At 39.4% G+C, this 22,672-nt stretch overlaps 2 protein-coding genes across 6 annotated transcripts in view; one reads left to right on the top strand and one right to left on the bottom strand.

The window, feature by feature from the left end:
- Positions 1 to 724: 724 nt before the first annotated feature.
- Positions 725 to 17,157, bottom strand: NMRK1 (nicotinamide riboside kinase 1). 5 transcript variants are annotated; one of them, XM_073345137.2, is made up of 9 exons: positions 16,210 to 17,156; positions 14,593 to 14,653; positions 13,659 to 13,749; positions 12,614 to 12,662; positions 10,590 to 10,761; positions 10,412 to 10,483; positions 8,678 to 8,784; positions 4,453 to 4,537; positions 725 to 2,750 (listed from the first exon to the last, which is right to left on the bottom strand). In XM_073345137.2, exons 2-9 carry the CDS (start codon positions 14,619 to 14,621, stop codon positions 2,747 to 2,749), a joined length of 609 nt encoding a protein of 202 aa, XP_073201238.1. In that variant the 5' UTR covers positions 14,622 to 14,653; positions 16,210 to 17,156; the 3' UTR covers positions 725 to 2,746. The 5 variants fall into 5 exon arrangements, with proteins under 5 accessions (XP_073201238.1, XP_073201233.1, XP_073201235.1 ...); XM_073345132.2 differs by having other exon boundaries at positions 16,097 to 17,155; XM_073345134.2 differs by having other exon boundaries at positions 14,593 to 14,681; positions 16,097 to 17,154.
- Positions 16,567 to 22,672, top strand: part of OSTF1 (osteoclast stimulating factor 1) — a 25,489-nt gene continuing 19,383 nt past the window's right edge. Inside the window, exon 1 of the mRNA XM_073345138.2 lies at positions 16,567 to 16,885. Coding sequence (XP_073201239.1) covers positions 16,852 to 16,885 — 34 coding nt within the window. The 5' untranslated portion in view covers positions 16,567 to 16,851. The remainder of the gene's footprint in view (positions 16,886 to 22,672) is intronic.

Genomic DNA, 22,672 nt, shown 5'->3' with positions numbered 1-22,672 from the left:
TGTCTTGCTTACCCCAAGTTTCACCTAACTTAATTACTTGCTTACAAAATCAGACACAAAAATACTAAAGTGTCACAACACACTATTACTGAAAAACTGCTTACTTTCTAATTTTTACCGTATAAATATAAAATAAATTGGAATATAAATATTGTACTTACATTTCAGTTTATAGTATATAGAGCAGTATAAACAAGTTATTGTCTGTATGATGTTTCGCTAGTTGGCTGTACTGACTTCGCTAGTTCTTTTTATATAGCCTGTTGTAAAACTAGGCGAATATCTAGGTGATTTGGTGTACCCCCTGAAAGATCTCTGCGTACCCTCAGGAATACGTGTACCCCGGTTGAGAACCACTGATCTATGGTATAATACATTGTATTGTAAAGATATCTTTAAAATACAGCTAAAATCTAAAGATGTATCAAAGATCATAGCTCTTAAGGACTTAAAGTTAACTAACAGGTTATACCCATTTCTATTTTACCTTCTCCAACCACAGTTAGGAATAGAACCCAAATCTCTAATTTAACAACCCCAGTTTTATCTGTCTTACTGTACTTATACCCCAGAGACAGAATCCAGGATTTCTGAGCATCAGAATAAGAAGTTTCTGGCAAGTAGCAACTAGTCTAATACATACTTGCTTTGCTATCATATGACTGCACACCTCCCTGCAAAATAAACATATATGTTTAAAGCCATTTATTGTTCTCACAAGCCATTTCAGAAAACAGTATATTTTATTTTTGTATAAAACGGAGATACAGAAATTCACATTAGAAAGTACTTCATCTTAAACATATTTCTACAAACACTTACACTGTGCTTCTGTTTTAGTAGATCACCACAAATGTAGTTTCTGTATACTGTAAAGGTCTTAATATTGCATTCATGATCAGAAAGTCAAGATAGCTACCATATTAAGTCATCAGGCTAAAAATATCCCAACCAAAAAAACCACATTTCTGTTCTACCAAAAATGCCTGAAAGCGAACAATACTAGAACTTTTAGGGCCAGAAGGACCCTGTAGTACGGGGTGGCCAACCTGAACCTGAGAAGCAGCCAGAATTTACCAATGTACATTGCCAAAGAGCCACAGTAATACGTCAGCAGCCTCCCACTCCCCATTAGCCCCCTCCCCAGCGCCTCCCACCCACCATCAGCCCCACCGATCAGTGCCTCCCGCTCAGCTGTTTCGTGGCGTGCAGGAGTCTTGGGGGGAGGGAGGGGAGAGAAGAGAGGAGCGAGGGCATGGAAGGCTCAGGGGAGGGGGTAGGAAGGGGTGGAGTAGGGGCAGGGTCTGTACAGAGCCAGGGGTTGAGCCGTGAGCACCCCCTGGCACATTGGAAAATTGGCACTTATAGCTTCAGCCCCAGAGTCGGTGCCTATATAAGGAGCTGCATATTAACTTCTGAAGAGCTGCATGTGGCTCCGGAGCCACAGGTTGGCTACCCCGATGTAGTAGGTTATATGGCTTTCACCTTTAGTTTGAGTAGAATTAAGGTATCTAGACAATCCTCAAAAGATAGTTTGTTTTCAAATAGTTTTAAGTCCTCCCTGTGTGTATTTATATATTTTTATATGAAGAAGAAGCTGGTACTATTCCTTAGCTCAGTGTTTCCCAAACTTGGGACGACGCTTGTTCAGGGAAAGCCCCTGGCAGGCTGGGCTGGTTTGTTTACCTTCCGCGTCCACAGATTCGGCCGATCGCGGCTCTCACTGGCCGTGGTTCGCCAATCCAGGCCAGGGGCTTTCCCTGAACAAGCGGCATCCCAAGTTTGGGAAACACTGCCTTAGTTGATCTCAACCATATAATTTTTCTGTTCTCTAATCACATTGTTTTTTCATTTATTTCTAATCATTTATGATTAATGAGAATCTTATTCTTTCCTTCTCCTTTTTTGTAGCATCTTTTATACATTTGTCATCCAGAATCTTTTACAACTCCAAACCTCTTATTTTCCAGGCTGCATGTTTTTCATCCTATCACTGTTAACACACCTGAACTACCACCAACCTCTCTTCTTATCCTACAACTCTTTCTAATGGCCTAGTAGTTGCTCTTCAGATTATCACTATCCTTTCCATATGCCCCAAACAATAGACTACATCTGGAGTGTTGTGTAACAAGCACCATGTGAAAGAGGAAGAATTCTGTGGTCTCAAGAGCAATACCCCTATTTACATACTTCCAAAATGGCTTTTGCCTCTTTAACCACATCATGTCATTTAATACTCATTTAATATTTTATGAGCTATTACTTCTATTTTTCCCTATATTACTCATATGCAATCACGATGCATTTGTGATTTTAAATTCCAAAAATATTTTACTTGCATATGAAATTGTGCACATAGTATATACTTATGAAAGTATATTTATGAAATATCCAGGGCTATATTTTCATACATTAAAGTAATTTTCAAATTCTGTATATTACATGATTAAATATTAAATCAGGTTTAAAGTTTGACGCAGAGTTACAGATTCCACTCTGAGCAAGGCTATCACTTTAAAAATACTGCTCTGGACTACTGGATGACCTATACTGTCTGTTCATCAATATTTATAAGTCTAACAGAAATAGCAGTCACTACAGTACAATGTGGATTTGTATAAACTGGTGTTACTGATGTACATACAGTAGATTGGCAAAGTGATCCATCCAGACATCATAAAATTGACCCTGAATCCATACTGGAAAGAATCTCAACTTCTCACATGGTTTTGCTGTGACCTGCTCACCTTAAAAAAATAAAAGTAAAGATATCAGTTCACAGATATTACAGGGCATCTATTATATGTCCATCACAATTCTTGTCACCTGCCTGAAGCTCAAAATACGTAATTCTTTCCCTCTACTGCTCAAATCTTGTCAAACCTTTTTTCCCCTCAAACATAATGTTACCATTTTCTCTCAAAAACTTTCAAATATATCTCTTAATTCTGCAAAGTTATCCAGCTATTGATCTGTTCCAGATCTGAAGAGTTGTAAAACAAGTATTTATATTCAGTTTCTATATAATCTACATTAAGATACTAAACATCCCTCTCATTCATAAGGATGGCACATCCACACAATATCATTGACTGTATTTTTAATTATTTTTCACTTAATTTTAATTTTTCAATTAATGTTAACTTGCTTCACTCTGAATAGCTGGTATTTGTGATGACCTTCTCTGCATGCCTATTATGCATGCTATGTATTGGCACAAACCATAACCAGGAGGTTTATTTGGCTGGGGTTTTGCTACCTCATTTCCCCTCTCTCTTATTTTTAATAGTAAAGATCAGTCACAACTCTGTACCCAGTTGTCTATATCACGTACGATGTATGTTTTATGAACATTCAAATGTTAATGGATTTTGAGTTACAAAATAAATGTAGAGACTGACCAGCGATATCGATACATTCACTGCACTGCATCAGTATCAAAGAGGTAGTAAAAGCATTGCACACGTTATACACAGTAGAAAGGACAGACTTATGGGATCAACTATTAAGACACAAACTTGCTTTTTCTTTCAGATAAAGATGCATTGATTCTTCCTCTAGAGTTCTTTTTAAGAACCAGTTGAGATATTATTTGACAGACTTCAGTTAGCTTAGTGCTGCAACTCCTTTAACTACTGTTTAATTAAAAATAATAATAAGAAAAAAGGTGTGTGTATGCTTCCTAATCTAAAGAAAGAAAGGGGGCATTTTAGCTAAATCACTCTAATGATTGTGAGAATTCAGTAGAGAGATAATAAAATCACCCCATAACTACAAATCAAATAACGTGTGGAATAGGGGATTAGGAAAACTAGATTTACTAAATTTCCCTGTTCTTCAATATTTAAATAATTATTCAAGAGCCTTCCTATTCTCTCTAGTTGTGAATAAATCCACAGGCCTAATTCCTCCACTTATGAAAAGCAGTGGTTTGAGAATTTGGGGGAACATAATAAAAAGGTTACTCCTAACATGCAACAAGCACCAACAAGAGTGAGAACAGAGAGGGGATCTAAAATGATAAAATAACTCAGTCTTTCAGTGGGGTCAAAGAAAATACTCAAAATCTAGCTCTAAACGAAACGCCATAAGTTCTTCTCTGACCGAGAAGCACCAACATGGGCTCAGTTTTTAAAGTTTTACTTAAAGCCCACCCATAGTAAGCAATTAGTATACTCTATTAGCATACCACAAAAGGATGAAGGGCTAAGCCAATACCGGTGTACTTGGAATCTATGGTTCCAGAGAGTCCAAGTATTTTAGATCTAAGACTCAGACCACAAACATAAAAAAAGCTGTTTCTTTAGCTTTTTGCTTCCTATGTAGGAAAACAAGAGTTTTGTAACACAGGACTTCAAATGCTAGGTATTTACATTATCCCTTAATATTGGCATAGATTTTTGTAAATGAGTTCCCTTATCCTGTTCCAATTTCCCGAAGACGACTTACTTATTCCATGTTTCTAGCTCCCGTACTATATCATTATACACATGTGAAAAAAGGTCTTCCTCAGATTTTGTTCCATCCAAATAAACTGAGAAAGAAGGGGAGAGAAAAGTGGTCACAATATTACAGTTCATTTTAATTAGTAACTTCCTATAAATTTGTATAACACCCAGCACAATCCCGAATGGCATCTGTAGGTGCTATCATGATAGAAATCAAGAATACTTCCTCTCCCAATATTGCTTAAATAAAAGTCCATAAATAGGGGATCAATCCACCCAAAAATACCAGATTCATTTTTAAAAATACATAGTCCAGAGTCATCCCAAAAGGACAGAAATCCTAGTTCTATGGTAAGCTGAGAAATTCAGCAGAAATTTTCCCTTGTAAGGGAAGCCCCTTGGTGAAGAAGGTTGGGAACCATTACTGCCAGAACTTGCGCAGCCAACTAGAAAGTGGATGGTTAATGCAAATTAATATTCTTCTGTGGCCCATTATGTATGTAATCATTAGGACCTCCAGCTAGGTTGTAATAACTCTCCTAATGGGGAGAGGATACGATGATGAATGTGCTGTAATCTCTAATACTCCTGGGTGTTTAGGTTAAAAATATATATTATATATTTACTTTATTTATTTATTTATTTATTTGAGTGGGGGGGAAAAGACAGATTAAATCTTTGTGCTATGCATACTCTTTTATTACTTTCCCCATCCCTAAAGGAAATAATGACAAACTTAACAAAACTGTTTTTCCTACCCAACTATAAATATGGATTGGCTGATGAAGTCCAGGTCTACATTAGAAAAGTATAGTTATATTGGCAGATCCTCCTAGTGTGGAGGCACCTATTAAACTGGCAAAAAAGTGCTTATCCCAGCTTGGCAAGCAAAATAAGCTAGACCAGCAAGAACACTTATGTCAATATAACAGTCTACCTGCAAAAGCCCCAGTGTATAGAAACACTGCAAAAAGAAAAATCAAGTCACACCCCCAACTGACATTGCTATCCCAGCAAAAATATTTCTAATGTAGACCGGACCTGAGGAAAAGTTGGATATGGCTCTTTTATTGTTCCTTTTTGCAGGATTGACATTTATTCTGTCATTAAAAAAAATAATAATAAATCCTCTCCAGACAGAAGGTTTGAGAGATTTTGAGAATGCTGATTTGAGTCTCTCAGCATCCTTCTGCAGCCCTCTGTTATCTGAGCATATCAAATTTCACGCTAAGCAGGATTTGATCTGATCAGTATATGGATGAGACCCCTCTTAGGAACAAGAAAACATTCCCACTTCAGCCAGTACAATACCAGGCAATTCCTCAGCATAGCGTTTGGAGGGCAAGAGGATCAACAATGAAAAGCTGGGATTGCAGAGGACAATATCATACACACAGGGTTCTTAAATTATCAGGGCTTTGGGCACCACTAGCTTCATTTCAAACAGTTGAACTGCATTTTCTCAGATTGCGGAGAGAACACCCATGTTGCAGGTGCTTATTCAATAGAGTCTTCCATTTTCTGGAAGCCTACATTCATTCCCCTCTTCTGTTTTCCATAAAAGATCCAGGTTTCTGAAAATAGACCAGCATCTCCTAATTACAGAGTGGGGATGTCAGTCTCCCTGGGCACAAGACATGGTTTTTTTTGTTTTTTAACTATGAAATTGAGTAGAAACCGAAGTCTCATAATTCAGCCTCTCATTCAAGAGAAAAGAGCAGCACTCCCAAAAAAGAACACAAACAAGCAGATTCTCTAAGGGTTAAAAAACGCTGCTACAGACAGAGTAAAGGTTTTTTTCACTTTTAAACAACAAGCTTTAACAAATGTAACAGCTAGCCAGTTTTGTTGTCTATTTTAATAAAAAGGCAAAGATACTTTGATGCAATAGAATGGAATAAACTGTTCCTAGAGAGTAGTTATCAGTGGTTCATAGGCATGCTGGAAAGACATAACAAGTGGGGTCCTGCAGGGATCAGTTCTGGTCCGGTTCTGTTCAATATCTTCATCAATGATTTAGATAATTGCATAGAGAGTACACTTATAAAATTTGCAGACGATACCAAGCTGGGACAGGTTGCAAGTGCTTTGGAGGACAGAATTCAATTTCAAAATGATCTGGACAAACTGGAGAAATGGTCTGAAGTAAATAGGATGAAATTCAATAAGGACAAATGCAAAGTACTCCACTTAGGAAGGAACAATCAGTTGCACACATACAAAATGGGAAATGACTGCCTAGGAAGGAGTACTGCGGAAAGGGATCTGGGGGTCATCGTGGAACACAAGCTAAATATGAGCCAACAATGTAACGCTGTTGCAAAAAAAAGTGAACGTCATTCTAGGATGTATTCGCAGGAGTGTTGTAAGCAAGACATGAGAAGTAATTCTTCCGCTCTACTCTGAACTGAAATGGAGAATTGTGTCCAGTTCTGGGCGCCACATTTCGGGAAGGATGTGGACAAACTGGAGAGAATCCAGAGAAGAGCAATAAAAATGATTAAAGGTCTAGAAAACATGACCTATGAGGGAAGATTGAAAAAATTGAGTTTGTTTAGTCTGGAAAAGAGAAGACTGAGAGGGGACAAGATAACAGTTTTCAAGTATTTAAAAGGTTGTTACAAAGAGGAGGAAGAAAAATTGTTTTTCTTAACCTCTGAGGATAGGGCAAGAGGCAATGGGCTTAAATTGCAGCAAGGAAGTTTTAGGTTGGACAGTAGGAAAAACTTCCTGTCAGGGTGGTTAAGCACTGGAATAAATTGCATAGGGAGGTTGTGGAATCTCCATCATTGGAGATTTTTAAGAGCAGGTTAGACAAACACCAGTCAGGAATGGTCTAGATAATACTTAGTCCTGCCACGAGTGCAGAAGCCTGGACTAGATTACCTGTCTAGGTCCCTTCCAGTTCTATGATTTTATTTGTAAATCAGTGTCAGGATGGGTTACTTCTAACAGGGCCCCAGCTAAAGATTATGTATGACTATATGTCCCATAATTCCAGCATAATCCATTTGAAAGTGACCCAAAGGAACAACTCTACTTCTGAGATGATCCTTCAAGGCTTTTTTTTTTTTTTTTTTTTTTTTAAAGGCAGTTTCTATTCCCTCCCCCATCCCATCTCTCACACACCCACTGATTTTCAAACATGTGCTTCAGCTAATTCACACATTTATTTTGGCATAGTTCACTCTAGTAGAGAGCCTGTAAGAGGCTCTATGTACACCCAATACATGATGTACAGAGCCTTGCACGATCTCTTGCCACTCGGGTGAATTTCACCATTAACCTTTTTGATAAATACAAATCTTTAGTATGATATTGATCAATAAAAGAAGAAAGAATTTAATGCCTGATCATGAACAGTGTTGAGCATGCCTAACTGCCATTCAATACAAGCTGAAGGTGCTCCACATGTTGCAGGATCAGGTTCTAACAGCGTTATTAGCTTGGTATTATGCAAACTTCCCTACATAGTTCCACCAAAGCACCAAAATCCTGACATGTCTTATGTCAGACTGTGTAGTGGCTTGGCAATGTGTACAACTTGGAGGAATCTATTAAACTTATTCTATCTTAGGGATCGTCTACACTACCACGCGGGGTCGATCTAAGATACGCAACTTCAGCTACATGAAGAGCGTAGCTGAAGTCCATGTACTTAGGACTATTTACCGCATTGTCGTCACTGCTGTAAGTCAACAGCTGACACTCTCCCATCGACTCCGCTTGCACTCCTCGTTTTGGAGGAGTACCGGAATCGACAGGAGAGCACTCAGCGGTTGATTTATCGTGTCTATAGTAGATGTGATAAATCGACTCCCGCTGGATCGATCACTTCCCGCCGATCCAGTGGGCAGTGTAGACAAGCCCAAAGACCTAAATCAGGATTGTAAGCCACTTTCTAATGCATCAACTCAATGAGCCATATAACTCCCCACAATTTTTCTAGTTAAACACACACACACACACAAACTGGTTTGTCACATGGAGTTTAGGAATCACTAGTCAAGGTGACCAATGCATTTTTGTTTATTCCTATAACTCACAAAGGTGGGTAATCTCTACAAGATTTTCTTGCATGAAGATCACTTATCTATGAGCAGACAATAAATGCATCTAACACTGCAGCGTAAATGCCAAAAAAAAAAAAAAGGAAAAATAGAATGATTTGCAAAAATCACTACTTTTAATCATTTTTATATGTTTAAAGATTATGTATATCATACCAATATTATTTGTATTTTCTTCCATTTCCCTCTTATGTTTCAGATACATAGGCCATACATGTCCATCGAAGTATCCTGGTGGATCTGCCGGTTGATAAACTCTGGTACTACAGAAAAATATATTTGCTTTCTTGTGCAAGTTTTACATTTTTTTTTCTGGTGTGCTCACATATACCCTTCATCGTTTATTTAGTACGAATATCTATCCAAAATATTAAGAGAGAGGGAGGCTGTGTATCTGCTGGTCACAGCAAAGGAGACTCCTTAATTATAACAGGATTTAGCATATTGCCCACATGACCTCTATCAAATCACCTATTTCTGCCGATCATTTCAACTGCAAAACTGGGTAAGAGCAGATTCTTATTGAAACAGATGTTGCATCTTAAACAAACTTCATTGCATAAGTAAGTTACATAAGAATAGCCAAAATACACTTCTATCACAGAGAATATTTTTCACATTGGTCTAAATTCTGAGAAGGGACTAGTGATTTTGGTTGCTCAACTTGCTACACCTTAGAACACTGGCTCTCAACCTTTCCAGACTACTGTACTCCTTTCAGGTATCTGATTTGTCTTAAATACCCCAAGTTTCACTCACTTAAAGACGACTTGGACTTGCTTACAAAATCAGACATAAAAAAATAGAAGTGTCACAGCACACTGACTGAAAAATTGCTTACTTTCTCATTTTTACCATTATAAATCAATTGGAATATAAATATTGTACTTACATTTCAGTGTATAGTATATAGAGCAGTATAAACAAGTCATAGTCTGTATGAAATTTTAGTTTGTAGTGACTTCACTAGTGCTTTTTATGTAGTCTGTTGTAAAACTAGGCAAATATCTAGATGAGGTGATGTACCCCCAGAAGACTTCTGCATACCGCCAAGGGTATGCATACCCCTGATTGAGAACCACTGCCTTAGAGGGCCTGATTTTCAGAAGTACTGAGTACCCACCTTTTGATGATTGAATTCAAGGTCTCTTAAATTGGGCTCCTAGAAAGAAAGGAGCCCCAAATCTACTAGTCACTTTTCAAAACATAGGCCATTATGAATATGGGAATTCTGCAATCAGTGAATCAGATTCTGACCTTAGAGTAACTTGTGTCATTCTAGAATAACACCATCAAAACCAGATTTGCAACAGTAACTGAAGGCAGAAAAGGGCCAATATCTAACTCAAATAATACACAACGTAACTGCATGTCAACTCTGCCACTGAACAGCATTGTAGTGGCACAGTTTCTTGTAGCTGCAAGAGTAAACACTTTGTTTCTGTCCCCTTTTAAATAATGCTTAAGTGCCATTGTACTGTAATTAACCTATATTTTAAGTTCCTTGGGCGAGGGGCTTTTTACTTTGTTTCTGTACACTGGCAGTCTGAACAGTGATTGGTGTCCCCATGCACACCTACAATATGAATAATAATAATAATAGTGATAAACAGGGGATGGATCTATACATTTAAGGATTATAGATGCTGCTTGAACTTCCCTGGGAACCACAAAGGCTCTACCCTCAGGGATGGAATAGTAACAAGGCGGAGCTCACTACCTCAGCAATAGCAAGATCACACGAAGGGACTGAGGAGGGTCAGCAGTCTCTGCTCTAAGAGTTATTACAGTTGGTGGATGTGTGAGAACACACTGGCATACAGGAACCTTTTTATCTTACGGGTACTAGGGCATAGTGATCTGCAGTGAGCAATAATTTTAAAACATTACCTCCTTCTCCTCTTGCATTCTTCATATGGAATGGTCAGAAAATATTTTCTATCCCATACTTCATTAAGAGGCCTAAGATGACAGCATGTTTAGTCATTTTGTTTCCCTAATATCAACTGTAAATGGGGCGTGAATAACATGACATTTTAAAAATTATTTCTTAGGTAGCATTGCTTACTCATAGTTATACAGAAGAAAACCTTCAGCTATTAAAATGTGAACTTCTTCTGTACTTTTCAGATTGAGAGGTGTACTCTTTGATTCTGCTGTTGAGACAGAAGAGCCCGTTGGGTTTTTCATCCATGAGTATATGCTTGTCACCATTTCCTCCATATAAAGGGCATCAAGTACTAGAAAAGACACAAAAGGTTAGGTGTTTTTGTTTTGGCTTTTAATTTTTGCATTATTTCTGAGTTAAGCAGAAACCCTGTCAAATGGTTTAAGAGCTAAATGTAGGTGTTAAGTAAAAGACGCAGGGTTAATTTAAAAGAAATGGAAATTTAAATGTTAACATTTCCATTTACTACTGGAACCTAAACCAACAGCACTGAACTTGGGCATGTGAACCAGAATGTCCAGCTGATTCATCTAGTTTCATTGTCAACTGAGTGAAGTTCAGAAGTTGAACTGAAAGTTACATAGCTGATGAATGTTGGTAGTAAACACAGAATTCAAGGTTTAGGCTAATGTTATAAATACCCATATATTACAGGAAATCTTAGATCAGCTGCAGGATATTAAACTGTAGGTTTATAATTAGAGATGGCCTGATGACTAGCCTAGAATTTAAAGTTTAGATTCAGATCTCAAATTGCAATTTGGACTCATTTTTAGTTATAATCTACAACACATTTGGTCTGTGGTACAGTCCTGAACTCAGTGAGACTTCTTGCATTAGAAAAAGGTTGAAACTTGAATCCGATCTTGCTTCATTTAGGATGTGATTCTGGGAGGTGCTAAGCAGCCTTGATTCTCAGTGACTTCACATCAGGAGTTGAGGATGTTATGGGAAGTGCTCAAAATCTCCCAGGATTGGGCCTACACTAACTTTGCAGGCTAACAGCCATTCAACAAAACACGGACATTTCATGTCATGAGGTGCAACTCTACAAATGGGGAAAAAAGGGATAATCATTTAGCAAATAGTGCAATTTAATTTAATCTGATAACTTTCTATATTACAACTGATTTCATTTAACTGGCCTGGAATTGAAATATAACTACCACTGACTTTGGGTTGGGGGGGGGGGGGGTGTCAGAATTTCACCTCTGGAATGTAGTTTTCTCTAAGTTACTGTCAAACAAGAATAAGAGATTAATATCTATATTTTACTTATTTGGTTTTAAGGTGCATATTGCTCGTTATGGGCCAGATTCTGATACTCATGTTGACAACATACTCCACAAGTAGCCCTATTAAGTTAGTGGGGCTACTTGTGAAGCAAGAGGCTACCCAAAATGAGTAAGGAAGCCAGAATATGGTCCTAAATGACCGAACAAAAACAAACATTTAACACTGTAAAATGGTGTAATTGGTATTAGGTTTGAAATCACAACTACTAATGCTGTTCAGAAGAGTCTTAATATTGACAGGTTAATAAACTGAAAAGGTTTCACAATAAGCAACAGACAGTTGGCTGTATCATGCACCATAATTTAGAAGACCAAGAATAGAGAGAATAAAAGTCTGTTGCAGATCGTTTGTTTAACTAGCCTCTAGAAAAGGAAAGCACTGGATGAAGCAGTCTGGAGACCCATCTCCTCAGAACTTTAGATATATGCTGTCACTAGAAGAAGTGTTCATAATACCCTATGCTAAGCAAGAGCTGTTTCTGGAGAAACAGAAAAGGCTAGCTAATTTGCAAAACAGAAAGCTATAAAGTCAGTGATAAATGCAGGAAGTTAAAATATTATTGCCATTCCATAGTAATAGTATTGTGTAATAAGCAAATAAAGGTATGCTCTATTAAACTGTCCAGTACGATGATGATGATGAACTTTTAAAATACTGACTTTGTTAAACCAACATCCTGAAAAAATCCTCTATCGAATTATATATATTTTTTGCCAGACATACCCCACTAACCATTTTTTTAAAAAACAAAGCAAAACACTGTCCCCATTGATGACTACATTGATCCAAAAGAAACAGAAGCTAAAGTTAATACATAATGTTCAAAAGCAATATACCAATTCACTTACCATCATATTGCTTAAATCCATGTTCATCTATCTCTATTTCAGATTCTGGCTAGAGAGAAAAAAATGCAATGAAGGCCACCATCAGGTCACAAGGCAATAGTAACCCTATTACTCTGAATTCCCTTGTGTAGTATTTATGGTATGGATGGATAGAAGGCCGGAAGGCCAGTGTGACCGGCTTAGGGAGAAGGGTTAGGTTACTATGATATGAAGCAGAAAATGTAACATGGGCAGGGGGAGAAACAGGAAGCCAAAGAAGCGTGTGGTGTAAGAAAAGACCGTAGTAGAATATTCACAGTATTTTTCATAAACAGTGGATTGCAACATAGCAGGAGTGTTGCTCCCTGCCCCTCCAAATTTAATCTTGATGTATCACTAAGACCCCCCAAAATTACTCTTCAAATAAAAAATAATTTTTCCCACATGTCCCCCCCAAAATAGTACCATCCAGGTAAAATTATTTACTAATCTACCGAAATTGATATTGATAATATATCACATATTATATAAACACAAGCATCTCTGGATTTTAATATTAACTTCTGAATAAACTATAGTTTTACTCGAGAACAAGAGCCACATCAGGAACAGGCCCCTCTCACTCATACAGATACGCTTTTGCATTTTAAGATATGAAAGAACAAGCAACAATATTTAATTTTTGTTGCTATTTTGTTTCTATTTGTTATTTTCTATCTAGAGTTAAAAATGAACTGCAAAAAGATGAATTCAATAGCATGAAGCATTCCCTGAAATGCATTTGTTTCTCTACTCACCTTTAAATATAATATCAGAGGATGCAGCGAGATGATTATTCTGTTAGTCATGTTCCTAATATTTTTTGGCAACCGAAAGCTTTAACATTATTATAGCATTCTTAATTATATTTCCCTCTCTTCTAGATAATACTTTATATTGACTCTATGAACGGAATTTCATTTTAAATTGTCACATACTGGTAGATCAAGAAAAAAGAATAGAGTCTTGCAGGAACTACATTTAAAGTCTACTTTTATGTATGAAGTCATTCCATCAGTTCAGTTACCTTAAAGAAGTCATCTTGATAGAGTATACTGCAGTTCGGAAGCTGTTTCCCAAGTCGTTTTGCCAGTGTTGTTTTCCCCCCATTTGTCACACTGATTTTGAAAATGGAACAAACAGTGGGTCAGGACAAAAATAATGAATAATGTGCAATGTGCGCTAGCAAAAAGGCAATTAAAAATCTAATTTTATTCAGAATATTAAATACTGTTTGCAGTTTCCTAACATTTGTTTGGAAAATACTTAGTCCTGCCATGAGTGCAGGGGACTGGACTAGACCTCTTGAGGTCCCTTCCAGTCCTACAATTCTATCTTTTAACTAATTTTAGTCTGCTTATAGGACTATGGAAAAGAGGAAGACTAGAGTTGATGTCTGAGAGGGTCAATCTATGGTGGAGGGTGGGACAAGATATCAAAAATTAAACCAGTGGCATAGCTAGGAGTGGAAATTTGGGTGGACCCTGACTTTCAGGTGGACGGGCAATGACAGACTGTGGTAGCTCAGCTTCTCCCCCAATGCCATGCCCTCTTCCAAGCCCTGGTACCCCAGACACAAGGCTTCACTTGCCGAGCTGGGCATGCGCATAGGGTGGCTCAGAAAACGGCAAGGCAGAGCTGTGGGAGCGTAGCTTTCTGAAGGGCGGGCGCATACCTCCGTCCTGGATTTCAGGTGCCAGAGTGATGCTCCGGGGCACTGTGGCACCACTATACCCCTGATCAGATTTGGATGGGCCTGGATGCTAACGGCCCACCCTGGCCCATCTGTGGCTATGCCCCTGAATTAAATACAATTGACAGTACAATATTAAGCTTAAGTTTTTTAAAAAAAGTAATTAAAGACAGCTATATTCACACTCAGGGATTGTTAGATCGCAATATGGAGTTTGAGGCAATCTTAAATTTTTGTTTTAACAGAGACTGAACTTGTTTGCACTTACCCTCCAAGTCCAATGACTAACACCTTCATAATTTGTGTTCTATCCAGTTCCCTTCTTTCCACTGTTTAAAATATGAACAATGAACAAACCTATTTGGACAATGACAAAATCAGCTGCTACACAGGAAAACACCAATTATCCACAAAAGGCATTTTAAAGGTTTTCAACCTCTACCACTTTTATTGAGTTGTCTTCACAGTCTTACCGTGAGGGCTCCTTTAAGGCCCAACCCTGCAATTGCTTACTACCAAGCATAGTTCTCACTGTTATGAGCAGTCCCATTAAAGAAAACAGGACTACTTAGTGCAATAGTAAAAAGTGTTTGCAGATTGGGCCCTTGAACGTAACCTGGGGGGGGGGGGGGGAGAAATGAGTTTGTGTTCTGTTTTGTTTCAAGTTTCTTCTGGGAACTTCCTTTTCTGATTTTTTATTTTTAACATTACAGTATCAGGAATCTCAGATCTTGTTTTCCCAATTTTTTGGAGGATTTTCTTGGACACTTTGGGTGTTCACCTAGACTGAATTCTTCCATCAACCTAGCTACCACTTCTTGGGAAGGTAGATTACTTATGCCAACGGGAGATAGGTACCATCTACACGGAAGCGCTGCAGTCATGCATCCGTGCACTGTAGCATTTTAAGTGTAGATAAGCCCTTAGCAAATGACAAATATTTTATAATGAACATCAATAAAGGCCTTTCAGTGCAGGTAAGGTTTGATGCAAAAAGCAGTATTAGCTGACAAGTCAGATACCATCTACACATATCTGAAAAAACTTTTAACTCATTAATTTATGTCATTGCCTGTATCAACTATAGTCACAATTTAAAGGAAGGATTCCAGAGTAAATAAAACAGGCAACTTTATTTGTATATATGTGAAAAATAAAGAAAAGTGGAAACCAAGAGTGGGTAATAAAATATTTTGTTTGCAGTATAATTGCAGCCAATTGTTCGCAGGATATCAGAGACCAAGGTTGGTGAGATAGTATCTTCTATTGGACCAACTTTTGTTGGTGAGACACAAATTTTTGAGGCAGAACTCTGTGTAAACTTCAATGCTTGACTCTTTCGCCAATAGAAGTTGGACCAATAAAAAAAAATTACAAATATACCATCTTATTGCACATGGCAAGGTCATCATCAGGCTTACCATGAGCAGCCTACAATGCCAAACATTAAGGCACCAATCCTCCCAACACAGATGTACACAATTAGTACTTTAATTTTGCATTTCCTAATTTTTCAGCTGCAATTTTTAATTATGCCACTGCAAACTACTGGTATATGTAAAGTATCTGCACAAATTATTTGAAGTGGCTCAGTTACGGGGGGTGTGTGTGTGTGTGATTTGTAAGGGAATGCACAGGAAAAATAAGGTTCCGAGAGAATTTTCAACTTTATCTGCCAACTTGGCAGTAGTCACCAGCCGGTGCGTGATTCAAGAAACTGGCGTAAGGACAGCATTTGCAAATATGCCCCACAAAATACATAGCAAGAGCACCTGAACTAAGGGAACGGCGCTGCTGGAGCCGTGGCTCGGATTTCATGCGATGTCAGGGTGTGTAGGTGGCACCGCAGCGGTACGATCAGGTCCAGTGCGACCCACCGCGTTACCTGAGCAGCCGAGGCCTCTGTTGTCGCTTCCCCAGGCCGGTGGTCTGCAATGCAAGACTATGCAGCGAAAGCACAGAGGTGCGCGTGAACCACCAAGCCAGACCGACGCCCCGCGGAGCGCTGCCCCACCAGCGGCTGGGCTGAGCAGCGGGCACCCACCCCGGAAGACGAGCGCTCAGGCGCCCCTGCGCGCCGAGACAGGCAGCGGCCTGCACGGCCCACCCCGTCCTGTCCCGCTGACTGCCGGGATTGGCCGGCTCAGGCTGGGTCGGCGAGGGGAGGCGCCTGCCTGGCGCGACGCGCGCGGAGATTGGTTGCCTCGCGCTCCCGGGTCCACCCCTGCAGCCCCGCCGCCCGCCTGGTTCCGCCGCCGCCCCTAGAGGGAGCAGCGCCCAGCGGCCGGCTCGCTGCTGCTCCGGCTCCTCTCACTTCCTCACCGCGCCCGCAGTGCGCGCACTCCGCGGGGACTCGCTGCCGGGACAGCCTCCGCCGCTCCGCCTTGAGCCCCGCGCCCGCTGCAGACGAGGGGCTCCGCCGCCGCTGGGCTCAGGTTACCGGGCAGGAGGAGGGACCGGCCCAGGGCCGTTTGCGGGGAGGCGGAGGAAGGGGTTTCCCGGCTCTGTGCTAAGCCAAGCCGCCGCGATGTCCAAGCCGCCACCTAAACCAGCCAAACCAGGTAAGGGAGCGGCCTGTCGCCGCGCTCCTCCTGCACAGGAACAGCAGTCGCCTTGCACCCCGCCTGCATTTCCATCACACGGGCCTGAAGTTCATGCTCGGCGCTAGACGCGGAGCTGGGCTCTGACACGTGGGCGATGTTTTTCCTTGCTCCCTTTTTATGTGTCCGGCGCGGGGCCCCCTTTGCGATGTGCTGAAGAAGGGGTGGGAGGGGCAGGCTCCTCGGGCTAGCAGAGCACCAGGAAGGTTATGGCTCCAGGGCGAGGGGCTTCCTTTTTATCTGGGACGTGGCTCGGGCTGTCACTGTCAGAGCGCACTTGCTAGTGGCCGAGAAGTAGGAAGTGAGCTGAGCTCTTAAAGTCCCCGCTGAGGCTTTGTGGCGAGGAGGAAGACGCAGAAGCAAATGGTCTTGGGATCATTTTACAACCCTTTTTAGTAAACTCGCTGCTGCATGACAATTGCGGAAGGACGGAAACAAGCCTCGGTTAAAATGCTCTTCTAAGGTGCTCGATGAACAAGCTGCACCGAGAATTATTCTGTGACTAAGGAATGTCAAGCTAGAAAGTTGAAGCTGATTGTCACTATGGTGCCTCCACGTGGGAAGAGGTGTCCTAACAAGCACCCTTCTTGGGAGCAGTTTTCCTTACTTGCCATAGCATTCTGTGATTTAGTACTTGCCATAAATCTGAGACTTGCTCCTAAAAAGACAAGATTTTTTCAGTTATTATTACCAAAAAAAAAACATTAAAATTGTGACAATAACTGATGAAAGATCAGAGAATGAGTTGTGAACTCTCAAGGCTTGATTGGTAAAAGTGTGTTGAAATTGCCAAAGCACAGAAGACTATCTTCTTCCAAAGCCTGAATACACAGTTTGTCCTCTGTTGAATGGAGCCTTGGATAAGGATCCAGGGCTCTATACAAGGTATGATCTACTGGGATCCAATGACTTTTAAGGTGCTTAGAGTTGTCACCCTTAAACTTTTGAATTTTCTGTCATTTGCAAATATGTGATAATATCCTGTTGCTTAAATTTCCGTTTAGGAAAAGATGCTATCAAGATGATTCAGTGCTTGATTTGTAATGAAAGAGGTGCCAAGGCCTGAGCAGTTTTGTTACTTTAATAACTGACATAGTATAAACCCAGAGGTGCCGGGGCTTTGAACTGCCAAGCCTAGAAGTGCCTGGGCTCAGCCCTGGCACAAATTAAGCGCTGATTAGATCCTAAATCTAGTTTGCTGTTAAGTAGGGAATGGTCTATTTCCATTTTAAAAAAATGCTAACACTTTACTAGTTCTTGCATTTTCTAAAATAAGTGTGTGTGAAGGGATTGAGGGTTTTATATATATGCTACAGCTCTTTCTCCTTTTTAGACTTAAGTAAAATACCATTTTTAATTCAGTCATGTAATTTTCTTTAAAAAAGAGGGAGAAATTAACTATGCCAGTCTGTATGCTTGTGCAAAGGAAAGTTATCTGGTGACTTAAACTTCTTGATAGCATCTCTTTTAAAGAGAAACCAAAAGCTATACTACATGCTTGGTTTACTCAAGGAGATGCAGTTTAATTAAAAACATACAAATTTTGTGAAGGAATGCATATTTACCAATAGAATCATGGCTCCTTTAATGAGCCACCATCAGTTTTGGTTTTGTTAGAATTAATAACAAAATTGTCATTGGAATTTAGAAATCACCATATTGGATCAGATTTATGGTGTATCTAGTCTAGTATCCTGTCAATTTCCAGGAAGGTGCAAGAAATCCCACAGAAGACTGATGTGGGATAATCTGCCCCCATGAATGTCTTGTCCTAATCCTTAATAGATGGAGGGTAGTTAAGCCAAGAAACATGAGGTTTTCTATCCCTTCCAATAATCCTTTTAGCATTAACTGTCAAAACCTGGGATATTGCTATCTATACAAATGTCCAGGCCCTTTTTGATTTTTGTGAAATTATTGGCCTCAATGATATTCTGTGACAGTGAGTTCCAGCCTAACAGCTTTGTTTGAAAAAGTATTTCCTTTATCAGTTTTGACTTTGCTACTTCTCAATTTCATTGAATATCCCCTTCTGCTTGTGTTTGGAGACCGGGAGAACAGAAGCTTTGCCTATTTATCTGAATGGAAGAAGGAAGGGCCTCTGAGCAGGAGATGATCCTTAACCCTTACACAAATTTAATCTAACTAAGCTCCTGAGTAAGGACTAATTTCCTGAATAATTTGCAGGATCTAGTCTTTAATGTAGTTGGAACATGTTACACATCCTTATTTAGATGTCACAAAGTTTGTTTGGAAAAACTAATTAACAGATTTTTAAATGACCAGAAAATTCTATATTAAGTGCTGTATTTTGGGGGAGAATATACTGTATTTTTAACAGATATGAGGTTGAATCCCTATTTTAAGTGCAGAACTTAACTCTAAAGTAATTGTGGAGCTGTGACTGGTGCCTCTAATAGAATTACCACGTACCCACTAAAATATTTTTCATCTTCAATATCTTGGCCACTTGCTATATTTCTTGAAATACTTAAAGTACCCAGTTGATAGTGTTGACTAAATAGCCAGTTTTTAAAAGTAACTTCTTTGCATTTGACTGTTTAAAGTCACACAAGCAAAACCCCTTGTAGGACCTGAAAATGGACATTCCCCTATCAAATTATTGCCCCACAACGAACACACGCCACCCACTAGGTATAAAAATATTATTCATACCTTCATCACCTCTTGGCTGGACTGCAGAAATACAAATATACCTGGGCAGGCCGGCCAGCCCCAGCCAGTCTGGGTCAGGGTACAATGCCGGGAATGGCAGGAGAGGGTCTGGGGGCAGAACATGGGCAGGACCACGACAGGCTGTTTGGGGAGGCACAGCCTCCCCCAGCCTATGATACTCACCATCCATGGTCAACAGCTTTGCACATTTGGCACAGTGGAACTCAACGATAAGAATAAAGCTTGTCTGTGTGGGAGACAGAACTTTCTCTAAGACTTCTCCAAAATCAAGGAACAAAACTCCCCCAGGAAGTAAGGACCATTACAAACCTCAGTTGTTTCTATTCCAAGTGTAAGACCCATTTCTTTGACCTTGTCTTCTCTAATAACAAACACATAGTAACAGCTATATTTAAAGAAGAAATAAATAATAATTTAAAAAAAACCAAAAAACACAAGCAAGAACAGCACAAAAAGCCCTACCAAAACAAGAGACACCACTTTGGGGAGAGGAGGAGAGGACACATGTGACAGATGTATATTCACATTGCTTACTGTACTATGGAAGGCAGTCAAATGTTGTGGTGATGAGCACAGTAAAAAATAGAAAATAAGCTATACAGGATAAGGTTATGCAGTCATTTGTGGTGTAACGTATGCATAGGGTTAGTTCCTATTTTTAACAACTTTTATAAGTTAATTGTTTTAATGCAGATAAATGCAGCCACTAATAGATCTTCACACTTGCAAACAGGATTGTAAAATATCAGTAGTGAAACTGATAAGATTCTTGTTAATTTCATGGTTCAGAAAAGAAAAGCTGAAGAGGAGGCACTGAAGGGAACACTGCATTCATTCATACTTGGAAAGTCTTTGGAACCAGAGGAATTTTGTTGTTTTTGTTTTTTAAACAAATGCTTACATTCTAGATTCACTGATAGTTTAGGTCCCCTTGCTAGCCAAAGAAAACTTTCTGCTAGTCAGACATGTCTTAGAAAGTGGATTTAAGGAGCACTGAATTGCTGTGGGTTTTTTTTGTTTGTTTGTTTATTTGTTTAACACCCCCACACACCACCTTTATTATATTGAGCAGCTTACATTGGAAATACGAACTGATATTTCTGGCCCCAGTCTGGATAGTCATTGTACTTGGGTGGACTGCTGTGCAGAGCCCAGCTCCATGTAAGTGCAGTAGTCTGCTTGCATACCACAGATTGCAGGATCAAGACCTCTGTGAATAAATGAAGTTCCTAATATTAAACAGTGGGACACCTGAACTTCACTTGTAAAGTTATTTGCAAGTAAATTTTATGTTAAATAATTTTTCATACCTTTTCCTTGAAGATATCCCAATACAGTTTGTTTTTAAACAACTGTTAAACACTCTGGGCACCTACAATATTTGAGGTGCTGATTGATACAGTATTAGTGTAGCTAAGGTGCTCTAACTTACTCTCCATATAGGCCACCATTAGCAAACAGATTTGCATGGCCTTCCATTTTGCAAGTTTATCTACATTTAATCAATCTCTTCAACAGAATACTCACTCAGACTTATGCATTCAGTGGGACTTCTTGCATTCATAACTCTTTGCAGCATCAGGATATTAAATATCCTGCATTAAATACTGTGCTGGATACATTAGAAATATCTATGATAGACCTTGTTACCTTTTCTGGGGCTAACAAATTTATTTATCTAAAGTAGTTCCAATGAAAAAGCAGTTTATTTTTGTCAATTCTTAATCCTGAAACTTTAAAATCCACAAAGACATAGAACTATTTTGCATGAGTCTGGTGGTGATAAAAATGAGACAAGTGATACTCAAGATCACTGGATATAGAACAAGCAGGTTCTGTGTAAAATTCTCCAAATGGCCTTACCACTGCATCTTAATTCTGATTTGCAACATCAGGGGCTCGTTCACCTGCACGTCTACCAATGTGATATGCCATCATTTGGCAGCAATGCCCCTCTGCTGTGTACATTGGCCAAACCGGAGAGTCTCTATGCAAAAGAATAAAAGGACAGGCTTGACAAAGCCCTGGCTGGGATGATTTAATTGGGGATCGGTCCTGCTTTGAGCAGGGGGTTGGACTAGATGACCTCCTGAGGTCCCTTTCAACCCTGATATTCTATGATTCTATGACACAAATCAGACATCAAGAATTATAACATTCAAAAACCAGTCACAGAACAAACACTTCAACCTTCATGGACACTCAATTACAGACCTAATAGTGGCAATTCTTCAACAACAAAAAACCTTCAAAAACAGTCTCCAACGAGAAACTGCAGAACTGGAATTAATTTGCAAACTGGACACCATCAAATTAGGCCTGAATAAAGACTGGGAGTGGATGGGTCATTACACAGACTAAAGACTATTTCCCCATGCTAATTTTTCCCCCTACTGTTACTCACACCTTCTTGTCAACTGTTTGAAATGGGCCATCCTGATTACCATTACAAAAGTGATTTTTCCTCCTGCTGATAATAGCCCACTTTAATTGATTTGTTTCGTTAGAGTTGGTAAGGCAACCCCCATCTTTTCATGTTCTCTATGTGTGTGTGTGTGTGTGTGTGTATGTGTATACACACACACACACACACACACGCTACTACTGTATTTTCCACTTCATGCATCTGATGAAGAGGGGTTTAGCCCATGAAAACCTATGCCCAAATAAATTTGTTAGTCTCTAAGGTGCCACAAGTACTCCTCGTTTTTTTTGCTGACATAGACTAACACGGCTACCACTCTGAAATCTGCTATACTAGTTCTGGACCTGAGAGAGTCATGAGTTCAAATTGAACCAAGTGGGAATATTAACAGTTTGTCTGCAGCAGGGTGGATAAAAATCAATGATTTAAAAAAAAAAAAACATTTAAAAAATTTGGATTTTTTTTTAAACTTAAATCTGATTTTTTGATAAAATGCTTTGAGGAAAAAACCTATCTAAAGATAGTTTTAATTAAAATGCATTATAGCTCAAAGATATCTCATCATGGAATAGGAATTATAAATTCTAATTCTATAGTATGAGACAATATATTCATGTAATGTTTAA

Source organism: Lepidochelys kempii, chromosome 5 (genome assembly GCF_965140285.1).
Source record: "Lepidochelys kempii isolate rLepKem1 chromosome 5, rLepKem1.hap1, whole genome shotgun sequence".
NCBI lineage: Eukaryota > Metazoa > Chordata > Testudines > Cheloniidae > Lepidochelys > Lepidochelys kempii.
This window is presented reverse-complemented; position numbering and strand designations above follow the sequence as displayed.